Here is a 20,097-nt window from a genome sequence, read left to right on the forward strand (position 1 = left end):
CAGAGCAGCTGGTCCTGCATGCTGATTTCTTGGCCAGAGCACACTGCTAATATGTACTGGGTCAGAAGTAGCCTGTGAAGGTTTCTTCTTAGGTCTGTGAAATGAGATTAATGTGCTGAATGGAGATTAAAGTGTCAGGCTACTGGCAACATCACTATTGACACCTCCCTGCGGTCAAAATACAAAGGCATAGTTATTGTGAGTATGAGCGGGAAAGGCTGGATGAGCATTTTTTTCCCCTTGCACATAATAAGCCATAGGAGGCATAGAAGTCTCCCAGCTCTCTAAGAGTCAGGAAACCATCCAGCATGTCCTGCAGTGAGAGCCAGCTGTGCAATAGTACGGCACATCTGGAGGGAAAATAAAGAAGCTTTTGGAAGAACTGCTTTAGGAGGGCATGGTGCATCTGGATGAATGTGTACCAAGGTCGCAGGGAAACCATCGGGGCCTGGTAAGCATGCATTTGGGCCAGAAGCTCTGCCTGATACAAGAGAAATGCAGATTTTGGATTAGACCGTGACTCCATTCTATTTGTATTATTTTCATGTAACAAGGGCAATAGACAATTACCCTTACATAGGCTCCTCAGCTTGGTGTACCAAGGTCCAAGAGACCTTTTTCTTCATTTGTTTTTTTTTCTTGTATCTTCTTTTTTCTTCTCTGAACTCGAGGATTGGGATGCTTATCTCCATAGTGAGCCAGTTTTGTACCTGGTTTTGTGCCTGAAAGGGTTTGGAAACATTTTTTGTTTCACAAACCACACTTCTAGCTTAAAATAGCTCAAGTCAGATACATAAAAGCAAATTGCTCACAACTGAATCCTGATTTCAGAAGGTCTTCTGAATTCACCAGCTCCCCATGGAACACCAGGCTCCCTGTGGGTGCCTTTTCAGTGACAAGACCTTTTTTGAAAAGCAGGTCATTTATTCTGGTGACTATAGGAATGCTGAGATCTCTTGAAACTCCGACCCCATAAATATCCATCTCTGTAGATTACATCAGAGACAGAAAACTTCAAATGTCACAAGAAAAACCTGTCTTTGAAGTATTTCTGGCCCAACCACAGGTAGGAAAGAACAAGAGATCTCCCAAAAGAGCTCTCTTTTTTTCATGCTTTTTCTAGCTCTGTGTTTGCACAGCTGAAAGTTCAGAGTGTTCTGATGAGCTCTGGATGAGCAAGGAGATATCTAGGTCCACATCCAGCTTGAGCTCCAGCTCACTGCACATTGACACAGCTGGTCTGGAATTCCTAATAATGGAACAGCACTCTTCTTGTGCCTTTCCTGCCTGCTTTTACAGGCTGCTTTTGAGAACCTGGTTTTGCAGAGCTATTTCTTTTGTCCTTATCTTGTTTATTTTGAAGGTTCTACTGTCAAAGCCTGCATTCACACTGTATTTTTTAGTCCAATATGAACAAAAGGAAATAATTTGCCAAAGAACAAAACCAACTCATTCATTTTGGTTTGAGAAAGATTTAAAAGACCAGAAAGCAGATATTTACAATAATGCTCATTACTGATTGATGTTGCACAGAAGGAAAGTCTCTGATTCAGTGGCTTTTATAAACACCTTGCCTCAGCCACTGGACGTATCACTGCTGCAGGTTTCCTCTTGGCTCTGAGGTTTGACAAATGATCCCTTGTGAAAAGGGATTATACAGAGCTTAGAAAGCACTAGACTGCAGAGTGGCTCACTGACACGAGTAATGAATACTGAAGGGCAGGGCGAAGCGGGGATGTAAGGAGAGCAGAGTGGGCACACGGCTGCAGGTGGGCAGGATGGGGAAGTGCTATTGATGGAAATGAGAACAATCCTCCTCAAAGCTTTTCCTGGATTAGCTTCAGCACCCATCCACCAGTGACAAGAAAAAGATATCTGCCCACAAAGCTCAGAGCCTCCAGCATATGCTCATTTCCCTCGTGGTTTCCATTCCCTTGTCTGTCCATGTGTCATGCTATCACAAATCAATCTTGCTAATACCCAGGCTTCAACGATCCTTACAGGCTGGCTTATCACAGTAACAGTGGCAGTCAAAGAGCTCTTCTCCTCAACTTCTGCTTAATGTGTACCGATGATCTTGCAAGAGTGCACCTGCACTAAATGGAGAGAGGGTTGGCTGGAGTGGGTGCAAGTCTTCCTTTCATTGCCGTTCAGTTTTAGGGGCATAGTGGCATTATCCACAGAGATGCTACTGCCCCTTACCTTATCACCATCAGCCATAGATGTCTACAGTGAGCTTCTGATTGCTCCCAGGTGACTGCTCTTCTCAACACATTTTTGCTAAGGAAAAGTAATCAGACTATCCCAGGTGGACTGAGGGTTGCTTCCAGGCAGCTGTGCACAGTTACACACCCACGAGGACTCAGCCGTAGCAAGAGAGGCCAGAAAGGAAAATATGGGAAATAAATCAGGTTGGTAATTGAACTTACAGGAATACGAGGGAACAAATGAGAGCTGAAGTAGCTGCCCCCTGAAGACTAATTGAGCAAAGATCAGCGTTTGCTAAAAGGACGTTTCATGTTAAATACCCCGTGTATTGCATATTTTTCCTCCCTCAGAAAGCAAGAGTGGAAAAATATCCAGCAAATTATGGCCAAATTATGCAAAAATTACAAATAAACAGATGCCCACTGTGTTTCATAAAAAGTGTGAAACGAGTATGACACATCTTAGAAAACGTTTACATTTTGTTCTGAAAATAAACATATCTACATCAGATGCAAATTAACAGCTATTTTAGCCCTAACTATCCCTCGTGGGACAGAATGTATTTTAAGTTTCTCTGTGATGTCAATTGTTATTTTGAAGATTACAGGAGTATTAAAAAAAAAGGAAAAATTACAAAAAAACATCCCCAGCTCTCTATGTTTTAGATGTTTGATTTTATCATTTTTAAAACTAGCCATTGAGTATAACTTGCTAACTTTTCACAATGTTATTTTCATATATTCATGCTGTAGATCTACTTTTACTGAGCTTTCTCCAGCAATAGTCATAATAACAATGCATTTATTAAATTTATTTGTGACAAAGTATTCCTTTTCAGTATAATATATTCTGTTGGAAACAGAGTGTTCTTCTATTTGCTATGGACAACCATACAAAGAGTTATACATTTTCTATTTGCTGATGTACCAAAGGGCACACAACATCATTCTTTGGAGAAATAGCATATAAATGTACAACTTCAAGTGCTGTTAATCACCCCTTAGAGGACAAAATCTTATATTTGCAAGCACAGAGCAGTAAATACACAGCCAGTAGAAAAGATGGTGTCATAGTAACGTCTTCAGCTTTTTCACTTCCTGCATATGAAAAACTGAAGGCACAGTTGTATCATCAGATTTCCCAGACTCTGGAGCTGCAGTTATCATCATTTCACAGTTCAGTAAACTGAGACAAGAAAAATGTGAGCCCTTTGCCCATGACTGCAAAACATCCACGTAAATGCTGAGAGTGAAGTCTATCTTTCAGGCTCACATTTCCCCTTTCTTGTTATGGTATAATAATAATATTTTAAGGAGAACATCATCTTCCAGACTCTTAGCCTTGCAAAGTTAGATCAAAAAACAGAAAAAGAGATCCTATTTGTAATCATGCAGTTATGTAGATATTAAAGCTTGTCTGTGTGAGTCACATTAAACCGGATGTGTAACACTATCCCTCCTTTTAGATGTCCGAAGAGGATGCTTTATTATCAGTGCAGATAAAACTGGCCTCTTCTTCTTATTGACCTGAATTCACCTGATATGACAGTAAATCCTAATCCCTTTGGCAGAGCTCAGTGATCTTCCTTTTTCTGGATAAAAGCAGACTAGGAGCCCAGCCATGGCTCCTGTGCTGTTTCCCACCTTGCTTGGCTGAGTGGGGGGACCAGATGGCTCTATGGATATCGGTGTGATGAACAAGTCCTGTGGAGGGGCTGAGTTGCTTGGCATCCATTGCCTTTCCAGTTCCATGACAAATGTGCGTGGATTCACCCATCCAACTTTGGCTTTACCTTGCAGAATCCCCACAGTGCCTGCAGCCAGATTCACTCTGTATCCACCCGCAGCTGGATCAAAGGAAGTGTAATTGGAGAACACTTTCACGTGATTCCCATTTAAGTGATCAGTGAGATTCAAGGGTAAAGCAGTAATAATATTACAAGCAAGAGCAGGCAAGAAGTTTCAGGAAGAAGGGGAAAAAAGTCATACAGCCCAGAACGAACCCTTTGGGAAATGTTGGCTGTTGTTGGAGCACAAGCCAAGCAGGACTTCTAAGTTTCTTCGTCTTCAAATCACTCAAGCACAATTGAATCCTGTGCCCTGTCTCATCCATCTCCCAAATAGTCAGAATTGAATCACAAAATTCTGCTGTCCATAAAGTACATCTTTGTATAACAGATGCTCTGCTGTTAAGTGTTTGGGTTTTGTTTTTATCACAGTTTGAATTGCAAGATGTAGAAGATCCTAATGCTTTTGGGTTGTCAAAATACTTTCAAAAACTTTCTTGTTACTGTACTGGCAGTGGTCTCCGCTTGGAAGGCAGGTAGGAACTCCCACGTTCATATGGCCACTGGCTCTGTGCAGAGGTGTAAGGCGAGGTGTTGCTGCACGGGGATCCATCAGCTTCCTCACTTTCCTGGCAGCCTGAAGGGATTCAGGATGAACTCAACACGTTTTCTGCTTGAATTTTCCATTTATCCCTAGAGTCCTTGTCAAATCTTGATAGAGATACTTTTCAGATATGACTTATTTTTAAAAACTTCAATCCCATTAAGGGTCAATTAAAGTAATTCATGCTTGTGATGGTCATTTAGGTAAATCTTGAATTTTTCCTTTGCAAAGCCCTTATGAGCTTGCTTCTAATTCTGCTGAAATAGTAAAAAGACAGCTTAGCACATACATAGCCATTTCCCGCATCCGCCTTTCTTCATTCCTAGAACTTCAGCCTTTATGTCCAAGATTCCTGTCTTAATGTGGAGCACATATCTTCAATAAAGGCTAATAATTTTCTTAATGTGAAAATTCTGTATATGCTACCTCTTTTCCAATGGGAATAAGCCCAGTCAGTGGTCACATATTTTCCTTATAGCTTCAGCACTGCATGACTCATAACCCAAAATTTCTTCCTAGAATTTCAGCTCTTTGGTTTTCCACAGATTTTATGGGAGGCTGTTACAGAGTTTCCCATAGGCGTTCATTATTCTCCATTACTCGTGGAATAGTCTGCAAATAATGACTTATTCAGAGTTACTCAACTCTGGAGCTGGATCTCTTCAAGAGGTAACAATCATCACCACATTCTCCTAGTGCTACTCCAAAAAGCACTGCATGAGTAACTACTCCACTCCTCCCTGGGTCCCGGCCACCGTATTGAACTATTTAGCATCCTACTGGTTGCAGCGCTGTGTGAATCAATGATTAGTGATCCTGCTAGTGTGGGCAGTGCTCAGATTGGCTCTGAGAGAAAAATCATCAACTTGTTTTTTCCCCCCAAATGAATGAAGTCTATTGTGCAGTCCATAGTGCAGAATGGCCAGATTTTCTAGTCTGATGATTGTACAGCTGTGGCCACACATCGGCCTCTTGAAACAGCTGAGAAGTGCAGGGTAAAGGCAGCAGGGAGCCAAACCCACCTCTGAGCTGCAAGGAGCATCCACTCTTCCCTCTGAGCTGAGGCAGTCCCTGGCCAGAACTACATGCCAGTACCAGCCAGGGTATTTGGCTGTAACAAATCACAGTAACAACCTCCTCCATCTCCTTCTAATCTGGGACATTTTCTGTTAAGAGGCTTTGGATGAACATCTGCCCTCCAGGGATTTTCTCCATATATAATATATATACATATATATACACACACAGATATATATGATAATTTTTTATTTTTCATCAGAGTCTGGCCATGTGGGCTGAGCTGTGTAACTGATCCTGTTGTCTTTTCCTGTCGTAACTCCTGCAAGCTTCAACAGGAATTTTGCCAGCGAAAGGACCATAGCTTGTTCTTACTGGGCGTATTCTTGCTCAGTGAAGTCTCTAAATCTTGAAAGTAGATAAAATAAGTGAAAAAAGATACCCCTGGACCTGTGAGAATTAGCGTTAATTGCACTGCTACCCACATAAAGTAAAAGGCAATGTAGTAGGTGGTCCTTCTGGTGGAAATCTCAGTAGAAAAGCTAAAGACAAGTGCTTGTTTTTCTAGGCCAGAGTTGCAAGCATGTAATGAACTGGATATGCAGAGTTTATTCTCTCTTGTTCAGTCTCCACTAAACATGCTCACTGAAACTGTCTGTCTTTTGAGGACCCCACAGTAGAAGATCTAATGAAGTCAGGCTAAAAAGAACGCATTTTTCTCAATGTCAGAGTAATTACTCTGTACAGCAAACTATCAAGGCACACCGTAGATTCTTCCTTCTCCTGCAACACTCAGATCAAGACTCTACTCTTTTCTGCAAGTTGTCCTTTAGTTAGACATAAGATGTTGGCTCAGTAATGGAGGAAGCACCTGCACTGCACAGGTCAGATTGGCAATAGATTGACCCTTTCAAATACTGCTAGAAAAAGCAAGGAAAGGAAGAGATGTTGTGTTCCAGACGAAGCATGGGCAGGACAGGTAACACACAGAGAGGCTTATCCATGCTGTAGCAGCCTCTCTCCTCTCACAGCTTCTGTGTATAAACTCAGTCCCACTGCGCTCAGGGGGGTGAGTGGAGTTAAGGCATCAGACTTCTGTTGTGTCGTTGGTGGCACACAGCTGGGACACGTGCATGCTAAGCTGCTTATGCCTGGCCATTGCTTACGTGCAGAAGATATGTGAGCAGAGAGGTTGGGAAAGAAAGATGTGGGTCTGATCAAATGCGGGTATGTCTTTATTGCATGATGTGATGCTGCAGGGAGCGGTGAAAGCTTATGAGCAGAAAATGGAGGAGTTAGATTCCACCAATGGGTAGAGCTTCTGGTATCCGAGATGGCTCATTTGGGAAGAATTGGAGTATGTAGCTCTCTTTAAATGCATGCACTGTTTTTGAAAAGTTTTGTTTTCATAGTTTTTTGGAAAGTAAGAAGTCATAAGAGGCATGCAGAGCCCTGCTGAAACATCTCACCCTGCATTATGAATGCAGGTTCCTGACAAAACTGGCCTGTCATTGATATAACTAGGTTAGCTGTGAGGCCTTCAGTGGTATTTCCATCTTTATTTCTCTCTCAAGTGGTAGCTGGCAGTAACGTGGGGGAACAGCAGCTGATGTTGGCCACGTATGATACAGCAAACCATTTCCACCTTGCGAACAGGAGGATGGTGCTACCAAACTCAGTGTTTCTCTCCCTCTCTTCTAGGCCTGATAGTCTACCTGGGAATGATGGTGGGGGCTGTCATGCTGGGTGGCCTCGCCGATAAACTAGGAAGAAAGAAATGCCTCATCATATCACTTGCAATCAACGCTGCCTTCGCCTTCCTGTCCTCTTTTGTCCAGGGATACGGATTCTTCCTCTTCTGCCGCCTTATCTCAGGCCTCGGGTGTGTAACTGGTGAATTATCCTTATAGCAAAAAACCTTTCTTTTATATCCAGTCTAAATCTCCCCTCTTTTTGTTTGAAACCATTTTCCCTTGTCCTATCACAGCAGACCCACATCTGTGGGTGTGACCTTCCCTTTTAACGTGAACAATCCTACCCACATGACATTGAAGAAAACTCTTATTTTTCCCATGTGCTGTTTTTCCTTCTCAGTATTGGGGGATCCCTCCCCATCGTGTTTGCCTATTTCTCTGAATTCCTGTCTCGTGAGAAGAGGGGCGAGCACCTGAGCTGGCTTTGCATGTTCTGGATGATCGGTGGTATTTTTGCTTCAGCAATGGCTTGGAGCATCATCCCACATTACGGTAATGGTTTTGTGCTTTTGGCTTTTGACACCACCGCTCTCCTGCACCACCACACTACTCCAAAAACCCGCACAAGTAACATTAGTCAGACATTATGCATCCAAAGATGAACAATACTGAAAATAGTAGATACCTGAAGCGTGCACAGAAGGCCTAATAAAGGGACTGATTGATTAATTGACTGCTGCTAATTAGTAGAACATTGCAAAAGATACGATCCATTTATAAAACGTAAGGAAATTTAATGGGGGAATTACTGAGTGCTATGAATGCTAGCAGTGAGGACAGCACACGTTCCTTTCCTTAGACAAGTGCCACCACTCATGGGGCTGTGTATCTGGTGGCATCTCCCCAGCATGCCATAGGGTTAGCATGCCACCCCACCTAACTGAGCTCAGGAGTGGAATGGGTCCCCTGTGCACAGCTGTACATGAGTGGACTCTGGAATGTGCTCCGAGGAGCAAAAATCTTTGTATCATACGGTCTCTTAGCTCATGTATGCACACTTAGAAAACACCAGAAGCAAACATCTCCTGGAAAAGATTAATTCACTCAGTATTCAGCAGCTGTCTGAAAAATCCTGTTTGAGGAAAGTGGGACAGGGCACAAAGACCAGGAAGGAAAAAACATTTATCTAACTATCAATTCATTTTATTATGTTTAAAATGCAGTCAGTATAAAGCTGTTGGTTCTGATCAATATGACAGAGTCTGTTGGAACAAATATACAAAGTTACTGCACAGTGCTTATTTTTTTATTATCTATAAATACATTTCTTTTCTTCTGAGTTTGAGTCTCAGCGCAGATTTTGCAGTTTTGGGAAAATAATCTTGCCTTCCTACCCTGCTGTTGTAAATAGTGAAATACGTGTGTGAGGTATGAGATGGAAAGGAGCTGCTTCTAACGTGCCTTTCAGATCAGAGGAAATTTAACCTCTGTAAACTTTTGGTGACATTTTTGAGAGGCAATAAATTATGGCCCTGATTCGTCTGCCCCTTCCCACTCCGACTTGCCTACAGCTGCACGGAGCTATTCTTATTGCTAGGTGATTTCTATACTCAGAGATTAAAGGAGCTTTTTAAAAGGCAGAGCCTGAGCAAGGATGTTCCATTTTCTGTAATGAACATGAACTCACTTGCTATTATCTGCTGAACATGGTACTGAGCCTCTAAAAGCCATCATTACTAAGAATAGCAAACTTTCAACCTGTCGCCGTGTCACGCATAGCTGTAAAGTTCAGAGCTGCTTTACGAGAGAAAAAGCAGTCTGCCTGCTTGGAATTTTCACTTGTTGGCTCTTGCTGCTTCTAGGCTGGGGGTTCAGTATGGGAACCAAGTACCACTTCCACAGCTGGAGAGTCTTTGTTCTGGTCTGCTCCCTGCCCTGCATCGCCTCCTTGGTAGCACTGAAGTTCATGCCCGAAAGCCCACGCTTTTTGCTGGAGGTGAGATGATGATTCATGTGAACGTTGCTGCCTGCCATTAGCAGAGGATGGCTGGTCCCTGGTGTGTCACCGTCTCTCTCTCTTTGTCCCATCAAACAACTCACTACAAGCTCAAAGGCAAAAGCACTCCTACACCACATAAGGTATCTGCAGAGATTGCTGCAACCCCAGAGGCTGCAGACTACAGCGTTAGTCAGAGGTGGTGAGTGGTTACCTCTGAATGTGGCACAGGAAAAAGGCACAGAGTTCCAGAAATTTTGTACCCAACAAAGACATTTTGGAAACATCCCTGAGTCTGGGCACGTTAACGGGTGAATTGGGGTGGAAGCACAGAGAGAGTGCTGAAGATTTGCAGAGACTCTGCAAATCTTCAGCAGAGATGGGAATGGAGCCCGGGTCTTCTCACACATCTCTTCTCTGATCTGTTCCTGACTCCTCTCCTGCCCCAGCCAGTTTTAGGGTAACTCCTTTCCTCAGCACAGACGTGCTGCCCTGTGCACACAAACCATCCCTCCAAGCTCTTTGCCCTTCATACAGCCACGCTCAATGGGTCTTCTCCGGTGTATTTGACCTGTAGAACTGGTTCCTCTCTGCAGTTATTTTTCTTTCCGTTGGTGCTTCCAGATGGGTAAGCATGATGAAGCCTGGATGATCCTCAAGCAAGTTCATGACACCAACATGCGAGCCAAGGGCGAGCCAGAGAGAGTGTTTACGGTGAGTTTTACAGAACCATTGGCATATGAAAGAAAAGCTGGGCATAACTCCCCTGGTGAAGCACAGCACCCATTAATTCCTTCTTGGGAGTCTCCCTATCACTGTGACCACCCCCACCGACCAGGGCTCTGAGAGACACTTAATGCATTTCCAGTTAAATGCCAGCCTGTTTTTTCAAGCATTAGTCAATCCTGTGAATTCCCGTGAATACTCTTCATCCCTGGTGTTTCACTACAGCATCACACCAGTGATTTTCCAATTACACGTACTCTTAATCGGTCTGCTCTAAGAGTCTAGAACCAAGTAAGAGAGATATTAACCATGTGGGAGATCTGACTCACTCCTTTCTCCATTCTGTCTTCTAATCAAACTCTGATTAAACTTCATGTACCTTCTAATGAGCTTCCATCTGCCTCATACCCAATCTTTAGTCTCTCCCAGGGAAAGCGAAGTGAGAGGTTACTACACATTAGTCTGCTGCTTGTTGTGAGAAAGTTCCCACCAGGGGTCTTGATTTATAATCAAAATCAGGTAAAACGTGTGTGCTGGAGTTGGCTGCAGATTTCTATAACTCCACTGTAAATTCCTAGTGAGCCAGCTGGGGAATAGATCTTGATTTATGCTTTTAAATTTGAGAAGACACATGCTCTTAAAGGACGGGTAGAAGGAGGAAAATGAGATGTACTTGTACATAAAACATGCTCATTGCTCCATCCAATGGTGTCATGGTGCTGCGGGCTGAGCTGAGCCTAGCACTGTACCTTGAGGCTGAGTCGAGGTTGAGTGGCATCTGCTGGCGCAAGCGGACGGTCCACCAGCGGACGGCTGGTGTCATGCAAACTGTCAGATTTTGTGGTTTTCTGATAGGCCAGAAGTTGCAGCTTGTGGTGAGTCAGTTGTCACCAGGACAGTTCCCAGAGATGACATTTAAGTGGTGCCAACAAGAGGAACACAGAGACTCCACAGTTGAGCCAAGGCACTCATTCACAGTCAGAAATTTATTCAGTGAATTTTCACCTCCTTGTATTTACAAACAGATTGTGGCTCCCTTGAGCATATCCTCCATTTAAAGTTACCAAGCAGATATTTTCCAGGACTTGTTTTTAAGGTTTCTAGTCAGCATTCAATGTTGAAAATTCAGGCTATTTTGGTGGAGTGAAATGAATGCATGGTGTGGGCTCAAATCACGACTGGATGCATTTTCAGATGCAAAGATTCCCATCGACACGTTCAGTTGTCGCAGTTGTTCTGCCAGAGGTACTGAAAAGGTGTTAAATGAGAAATACCAGTTGTGACTTAAGAAGGAGATCCTGGGGGCACGATTTGATGCAGATAAAAATGGTTGATCATGAAGATAATTTTTACTGTAGTTGTTCAGTCCTTATTTCAAGTGGGAATCTAAAGGATGCAGAAATACTGTAGTGCACAGTCACATAACCGATGTATGAAAGACTGAAGTGGATGTAATGCATTTAAACTACTTCAGGGAAGGAGTGAGACAGAGAAAGGATGGAAGGATGCAGGGAAGGATGGCAGGAAGGTGAGAAGGAAGGCAGGATGGAAGGAGGGCAGGCAGGAAGGTTTCTTTCTACAATAAAATCTCATGTTGTAAATAAATCAATTAACTAACATCTAGTGATAACATTCAAGAAAAAGATTGTAAGGGATATCAGGTTGAAACTCTGCCTAGAATACTGTGGACACCCAATATCAATTACGGAAACTTTGGGCCAACGTTCTTTTTCTCTCTCAATCTCTTTTTCTTTTTAGGTTTCTTATATCAAAACTCCAAAGCAAGTAGATGAATTCATTGAAATTCAGAGCTCAACAGGGACTTGGTACCAGCGGTGGCTGGTCAGAATCACAACCACCTTCAAACAGGTAAAGAGATGAAAACCCATCCCACGGGGGCTTTTGGGCTCGTGGCTCAGTGCCTCGTTGTTTCAGGTCATTGCACCTTGAAACCCCAACTCTCGCTCAAAAAGCCTGCTCTGTTTGCAGGCTGATGGCATTTTCCATACAGATGTGAGCATGTGCAAATGGCACACTACCCTGAAATGCCCCTGCGAGCAGCACAGCAGTCAAGCTGTGCTAATGGCAGATCTTCTAGCCCTGGCCCCAAGCACTTGACTGTCCTTCAGAGCAGAGAGATATTGATTCCCTCTGCTCCAAGATGAATTTACCACCTGCAGTGGATTCAGAATAGTGCTTGCTTCTTGCTCCTGCTGAGACCAAGTTTCTAACAACCTCACATTATGTCTTCAGCTAATTTTAACCCTTCACACTTGCTATGCTTATGTATACCCAGGCAAAACTTTGTGGACAAACTTGCTAGATTATTCCCGTTAGGAGGATGAGCCTCAAATAAAGGAGTCCATCTGAACTAATAGCAATGCAGATGCTATGTAGTTATTATGCTTATGTGGCAAGTAAAGAACATGAGGAATTATTTACCTGCATGTTCCTGGCAGTATTTCCTGCTGTAGGTCAAGAGAAGGCTTTGCTCTCTGCTCTGCTCCTAGTTTCATCCCTACCTGAGTTTATCCTACCCCTCCTAAAGTGCCATCTGTGTTTGGATTTTTGCTTTTCAATGAGCTTCAGAGCTCGATTTGAAAACATCCCTGAGACCATACCTATAGGTGAAAAAACAATATTGTCAGGGGGTCAGAGAACCTCATCACATGCTCCAGCTCATTATACAGATTAAAGACCCTTGCACACAGCTGAATATGTGATATTTCTGTAAACCATTTATCTTGTCAAACATAATTTTGAATTAACCCTGAGTATAAGCCATGCATCTGACCTTCCCCCAGTGAGTCCATTTACTGAAAATATTAAATCTATGATTAATCTTTTAAGTCTCTGCTAGGGTTTTCTTGCAGATGATTCTTTCTTGTGGATTTGTAGGTCTGGGACAACGTGCTATATTGTTTAACAGCCCAGTACAGGATGAACACACTGATGCTGGCTGTGGTTTGGTTTACTATGGCCTTAAGGTAAGGTACTTTAACATTTTTGGGAAACGAGAGGGCTCTCAGAGTCTGAATTCTACAGCCTCACAGATTTCACTTGCAGAAATCTGTCTTCCAAGGGAAGCTTCCAAATTTCTTGCTGCTCTGCTGGTCTCTTGTGCAGCAAGGATAGCACTTCACTGTATTTTCCTGCTAAGGATTCATTGTCTGTCACTAAAATTTAAATGAGTTCCCTTGCTTTAGGTGAACAAAAATGAACCAACATGCATCTGAGAGCAGTATGTTACAGGAGGCAGAGTTTTTCTTGGTCCTGTCAGAGCTAAGCAAGAATTTGCTTCGGGAATGCATTTGCACTGGGAATTTAGCAGGTTTACAAATTATGAAGTGGATTTTTGGAAAAGCACTACGGCATTTTCAGTGCCAGGGTCCCTAATACATTTCTCCCGCTCTGCTGTAGTTACTATGGCCTTATTGTCTGGTTCCCTGACATGATCCGGTATCTCCAAGAAGAGGCCTATGAGTCCCGAGTGAAGGTCTTCGACGAGGAAGAAGTGTCACACTTCACCTTTAATTTCACCCTGGAGAACCAGATCCATAGAAACGGGGAATATAGAAATGATAAGTAAGTAAACAGAAATCAGCTCGATTGAGGCTGATGGGGAAAAGAGCACGAGAGGAACTGGGAATGAGATCCCCCAAAATACACATAGCATTTGGAGAAATAAGCCTTGTTTCTAGAAAGCTCAGTTTTTCATTTCCCACACACTTGAATGTCTCGGTTGTTCTTTTGGATATAAAATCCATCTCTCTCAGATCCCGCAGGCAGTTTTCCACAGATCAAATATCCTTTGGTCCCATTTTCCTCACACCACTTCAGCCCCTCACATCTCCAAACAGAGGGGGTGCGCCGGGGATGTGGGGGCATTCAGCTGTGCTGGGCTGCTGCGATGCACTGGTGACTTCTCTTTCCTTAGCACACACTGACATCTACTGGTTTTGGGCAACAGAGCCAACTGATGCACAGAAACTGATGTTTTGCTCCGTTTTGCAGATAACAAGTTTTGTTGAAGTCCTTGGAACCACTTCTCCCTGATCTCCACCCCACAGCCCATCAGTGTGTGTTATGACATGGCAGGTTGTACTGGTGTGCTTCTCCTGCACAGGGCAGCATCTCACCATGGCATGTGCCACCTTCTCTTTTAGTGCTCTGAAGCCAGAGAAGGTGCTCTGGGAGAGCATCATTGTTTTCATAGAATCATAGAATCATAGAATGGCTTGGGTTGAAAAGGACCTCAAAGATCATCGAGTCTCAACCCCCCTGCCAAGTGCAGGGTCGCCAACCACTAGACCAGGCTGCCCAGAGCCATGTCCAGTCTGGCCTTGAATGCCTCCAGGGACGGGATTTCCTCCCTTTTGTCTTCCCTGCATCCAGCCTGACCCCGCTCACTCTAAGCTCCACAGCAATGTAAATCCTAATGATGTGTAGCAGGTCATTTTTATTTTTCTAAATCCCTATGTAATAAGTGGGAAATACCCCTATGTAGACTGTGGTGAGCCCATTGCTGCAGAGAGCCTAGAAAGGGTGCTACTCCAGCAGCTTTGCACTACATGGGTGGCCACAGTCTTACACAAAACACTTATTATTCTACTCTTCATAACTAAAGCCACACCTCGTTGCCCATCCAGGTGGCTTCTTTCCCCTCAGGAGCTGTTTGTCTCAATTTCCTTGGTGTATAGATGATGGACTTTGGTGCAAGGATCCCATCCTGCCCCCCTACGCCCCCCCCAGTGACCTTCCTTGCAATGAGGATCTGTGCTTGATGGTGCAAACTGAGCCCCTTAATTCCTATGCCCCTGCCTACAGAGCAGCCAAAGTCTGGTGAGATGTGACTGGAGGCCAAATTTAGGATTTGGGGACTTTTGTCTTATCCCAGAGATCCTCAGTTTTCCCTAACTTTGTTTGGAATTGAGGATGCTCAGCACCTTCCAGGATGAACATGTAAAACTGTGATGTGTATCACTGTACTCCTGCCTTTGTCCTCTCCAATTTAGTAACTCAAAACCTGATCAAACTGCATTCCAGCAATGTCCATAGCATATCTTGTTATGATTTATAGCTCAGTTTTCCCTCTGGCCCTTGCCTGTGAGCTAAAACTCCATTGAACAACAGGGCATTGCTGCATGACTCTTTTAAAGACAGATGTTAAGAAAGCAATCTGCAGGCAAAAGACTTCTAAGGGCCTTTGTGAGTAAATACATCACAGGCTATTACTGAGCAAATGCAGAACAGCTGAAGTGTTGCTGTAACCTATGAGACCTTCTCTATAGTGCAAAAGACTTGAGTAGTCTTCTTGTTACATTCAGAGCATTAATAATATCTGTTAGTAGCCTCAGTTAATAAGCCCAGCAGTGTTCTCTTAATGGTGTAAATAGCCATCACGCTAGACTGTCTTGTAAGTGCTCAATTCAATTAAGCTTCGGGGTATATGTTAGAAGCCTTTTTATTTGGTGACAGCTGCGGCCTCCATAGCTAGAGCAATAATGCTTGCACTTAGTAGCTCTTTACATCTTCCTAACATGCCTGTGCATTAACTGATACATCTTCCCCGTGTCCCTGCAAAAGCTCACAGGTAAATCAATATTGTGTCATCCTTCAGGCAGGCAGGTCAGATGTGCCAGGCTTCCCAGCGAAGGAGAAATCAATCACCTGACACTGTTGATTATTTCTGGTGTAATCTGTTTTCTTTACATGATACGCAGCGGTCCTTGAACAGAGATGGCTACAGGCCGTACACCTCCCTCTAGAAATCTTACTGCACTTTGCCTTTAAAAATCACTGTGAGTTTAAACAACTGTCAGAAACCTTTCACCAAATGGCTAAATGGACTCCTGATAATGTCTGGTTTTATTTCTGCCTGAGGAAGGGGCAGAATAAGGAAGGCAGCAAGGTCAGCTCATGAAGAAAATGCCACATGCAGGGTGAAATTATGTCTTCTTCAGGTAGACTAGTGCTGAAAGTGAGAGGATTTATGTCCACTCAGCCTTAGAAACATATTTTCTTATTTGTGGCTACTTTGAGAGATAGAAAAGCAAGCAGAAATTCTAAAAGATCCATCTCTTTAAAGAAGTCCTCAAAGCCCTCTTTCCTAATAAAATGCAAAATACAGAAGCATTTTGTTGGAAGGACAGCTGTGCATTCAAGAAAGACCTTTCCTGTAAGTGACCCTAAAAATTGTCATTAGTGCTCTGTCTATTAAACTAGGATGACGTGCTGTCCAATGTAGGAACCATCTCCAAGCACTGAATGAAGTTCTACCTTCTGCCCCACAGATTTATTGGCATGAAATTCAAGGAAGTGAGATTTGAGGACTCGCTGTTTGAAGAATGCTACTTTGAGGACGTGACCTCCAGCGAAACCTTCTTTGAAAACTGCACCATCATCTCTACAGTCTTTTATAACACTGGTAATGGGATTCCTGATATGATCTAATCTCTAATTAGGAACTATTTCATCAGATTCTAGGAGAAAGATGATAGGGATCTGTGTGCCTGTGTGTGCACTGTGTAATGAGGGTGATGATGGAAAAAGAGGGTGAAGACAGACTAAGGGACTGGATGCTGTTATCTTTATGGTTGGCTCTTTCCTAGGGAAAAAAAAAATAAGAAAGAGAAAAAAGAAGAAGAGGAAAAAGAGGGCTTTCCCTTATAGTTTAACTGGACTTATTTATTTTCTCACAAACTGAGTTAGCTTTCCATGTGGGCATAAGCCTGTCACTAAGACGCGCCATCACTAACAATGCCCCAGAGGCTGAGGATGCTCCCGTTGGCACATTGGGTTCCTTCTCTTGCTTAACTCTGTATTTCCACTGAGGAATCTGGAAAGAGTTTGCCACTAAAAGATAAACTCCCTGGTCATTTCTCTTGCAGATCTCTACGAACACAAATTCATCAACTGCAGGCTCATAAACACGACGTTCATGAAGGAGAAGGAAGGCTGCCACCTGGACTTTGAGGAGGACAATGACTTCCTGATCTACTTGGTCAGCTTCCTGGGCAGCCTGTCTGTGCTGCCGGGCAACATCATCTCTGCGCTGCTTATGGACAAAATAGGGAGGATAAAGATGATCGGTGAGTGGAGAACATGGCTGTGGAGTGGGTCAGGAGGGAGCACAGCTCTGCAAAGATCCAGGGCTTTGCGCTTCTGCACAGGGAGGCGAGCTGAGCTGGCTCAGGTGGAGATGAATCATTCCCACGTCAAATGGAGCAGAAGAGTAAAAAGACTGGAGGGTGAGGCACCAGACAGCAACTCGCAACAACTCAGTTCTATTTCTAGTTCTGCAAGTGATCTACTCTGTGGCACTGGGCAAGTTACCTGCTCCTCACTTTCCCACCTTGCTTTTCTATGTATCGGCGACATCTGCCTTTTTGACTCTTATGTCAAAGCCTGTGTGTTTATCCATTGCTCAGCACCACAGGGTCTGAGCTGAAGCAGGACCATCTGGTGATGCTGAGCTGATGCTCATGTCCACAGCATTATGTATAAATAAATAAGACAGTTTGCTTGTAGCAATGAATATTCACAAAAATTATTCGCTGTAGCTGCTTGACAGCCCAGGAGTTCCCTCTTTTGGGTTTCTGATTTTCAAATGATTTTACAGACAGCTTCAGGAAACATATGGTAGATTAACTGACCATGTCACAGCCAAGTAAATGTCACTCTTTAGCCATAAGGGACTAAGTTGTCACCTTATCGGCTTTATGATTTCTTTGGAAATTTCTGGTGTTGCTTGCTCCAAGGCTCAGATCTTGCTCTCCCAGGTACTATGGAATCATGCCTCAAGGGACAGACAAGTGAGCTTAGTAAAATCAGGGATGTGACTTAGGGGTAAAGGGTGAATCACTCTTCTGTGTTCACCTGTCTCTTTTCTGATTACAGAGGGGATTTTAGTTAGTTTAGCCTCATGGTCAGATGGCTAAAGGTATGGAAGATGACCTCATCAGTGTGTCAGGAATTTACATTGGGAGGGCAAAATGAGCCTTCACGTAGTGAATTTGGAAAAGAGCCAAACAAACCGGAGGGTTTGCAGTAAATAAATTAAACCGAATGAGAATCAAATTGCCCACCCTGCAAACATGTCAGCATTTCAGTATTTTCATCTGGAATTGAGATGACAGCGGGAAACCTAAATGCTTACTTCTTCTGCAGAATGAAAAGTACAGGACAAAAATTGGGAACGACATGCTGAAACGCTTCACTATGGAATTTTCAATTGAAACAGCCTTCTGGCATCCCACCCGTAGCACTCTGTTGAACATATTATTTCTGGTCAGCTTAACATGAAAACTGAATTTCTCTTCTGCGTTATGTGCCTCACTGGGACTTCAATTCAGTTTTATCGTGTTCCACTAAACTCTTTCCTATGCAAAATGTCAGATCTGGTACACACACGGTAACCCTAATGCTGCCCTGTACCTTTTCAGCAGAGGAAATATCCACACTGTGCAGTGAGGAATGCAGTTTGGGCAGGTACCACCGAAGTGGGCATGGGGTCCTGCATGGAAGCTTTCCATAGGCAGGGCACTGCATTGGCAAAATACAACATAATATCCAAAATGAAACATTTTAGTTCCAGTTCAGCATCCAAATTATTTTGGTTGGTCTCAAATGAACTTTAAAAACCCAAACAAATAAAAATTTATTTAGTTTCCTGGCAGTAAACGGAGATATTTCAGCAGCAACAGAACTGTTAAGTGAAAGATATTTTTGATGTTGCAAAAATTGCTTCTTTCAGGTGAAAATTCCCAACTGGGGAAGAAAGCAGTGATGTAGCTATTAATATTCTTGAATCTGAACTGTGGCTAACTGAGCATGAATCTCTCACTTTCTCCCTCAGTGGTGTTCATAAAATTATGGCTCCTGCGCAAATGCGCCATGAAATCTAATGATGTTCTTATAATTAAAAGAGACCTCAAGTGCTTCTTACAATCGACTGTAAATTATCCTAATTGAGTCCAGAAATGTGTCAAGTGATTTCAATTTGATGTGAATTGCTCCAGCTCTTCACTCAAAACTTAAGTTGAAAAACCTTCACAATGATTCTTTCTCCTTGCTGACTTGTTTACTTCCCCCTGCTCTTTCTGGGTCCATCTGGAAGTCTGAGATGCTGGAAACCTGCCTGGAAAAGCCTGTCTTCAGAGCCTCCATAGAATGGGAATATCAGCAAGATCAGATGGTTATTGAGAACATTTTCAGGCAGGCTTCCAGCATCAGACAGGGACAGATAGGCAGCATCGAGGTACTTCTGGATTCGTACAGATTTCATTCATTTTGGGGTGAAGCGCTGTCACTTGAAAGCCATCTTTATCAACAGCATGGAGAAACCTGTGCCAACATCTTTCCCTTGGTTCCCCCGTAGGTGGCTCAATGCTGATCTCCGCAGTGTGCTGCTTCTTTCTCTTTTTTGGCAACAGCGAGTCGGCGATGATCGGCTGGCAGTGCCTCTTCTGCGGGGCCAGCATCGCCGCCTGGAACGCCCTGGACGTGATCACCGTAGAGCTGTACCCCACGGATAAAAGGTGCTCAGAGCTTTTCTCCTGTTCACTCTTGACCCTACGGCTTTGGCCTCTTGGTTTCTGATGGAAAGATAAGGGGAGCTGTATTTTTTTTTATTATTATTTTAACCAGACCTTAAGGGCTCGGTCCTGTGGCTAGACTGGACTGGCACAGACATTTGCAATCATAATACTGCATGCATGGTGGCTTGTCTGCAGGAGTTGTGTGGGTGTATGGAGATTACGGGCAAATGCAATACAGAGAATCTGTCGTTTCTATGTATGTGCGTGGAGGTCTGGCCTTCAGGCTGTATCCGCCCATCTCAGCTCATTGCCGTGACAGTCTCCTCCTCCACAACGAGGAGACAGCCGTGTGCACAGAATGATTTGGAAGACAAGGCAGAGCAGAAAACTTTGGGAGGATGTGCTGCAGAAGATGCTTTCCTGCCAGAAACGTTATAAGACTCTTCTTGCCTTTTTCAAGCTGTTGGAAAGAGCAGAAGTGAAGGAGAACTGTACTTTGAAAGCAGAATGCTTTCAGCTGCTGGGTG

General features: G+C 43.5%; 1 protein-coding gene across 2 annotated transcripts in view; it reads left to right on the forward strand.

Annotated features, from left to right (window-relative positions):
* Positions 1-20,097, forward strand: part of SV2B (synaptic vesicle glycoprotein 2B) — a 47,183-nt gene that overhangs the window by 21,630 nt on the left and 5,456 nt on the right. For both annotated transcript variants that reach the window (XM_021407701.1, XM_021407700.1), the window contains exons 3-12: positions 7,317-7,497; positions 7,710-7,861; positions 9,172-9,305; positions 9,930-10,019; positions 11,790-11,900; positions 12,930-13,018; positions 13,452-13,616; positions 16,325-16,458; positions 16,922-17,122; positions 19,411-19,570. In XM_021407701.1, coding sequence (XP_021263376.1) covers positions 7,317-7,497; positions 7,710-7,861; positions 9,172-9,305; positions 9,930-10,019; positions 11,790-11,900; positions 12,930-13,018; positions 13,452-13,616; positions 16,325-16,458; positions 16,922-17,122; positions 19,411-19,570 — 1,417 coding nt within the window. The remainder of the gene's footprint in view (positions 1-7,316; positions 7,498-7,709; positions 7,862-9,171; positions 9,306-9,929; positions 10,020-11,789; positions 11,901-12,929; positions 13,019-13,451; positions 13,617-16,324; positions 16,459-16,921; positions 17,123-19,410; positions 19,571-20,097) is intronic.

The sequence above is a fragment of the Numida meleagris genome, chromosome 9 (genome assembly GCF_002078875.1).
Source record: "Numida meleagris isolate 19003 breed g44 Domestic line chromosome 9, NumMel1.0, whole genome shotgun sequence".
Taxonomy (NCBI): Eukaryota; Metazoa; Chordata; class Aves; order Galliformes; family Numididae; genus Numida; species Numida meleagris.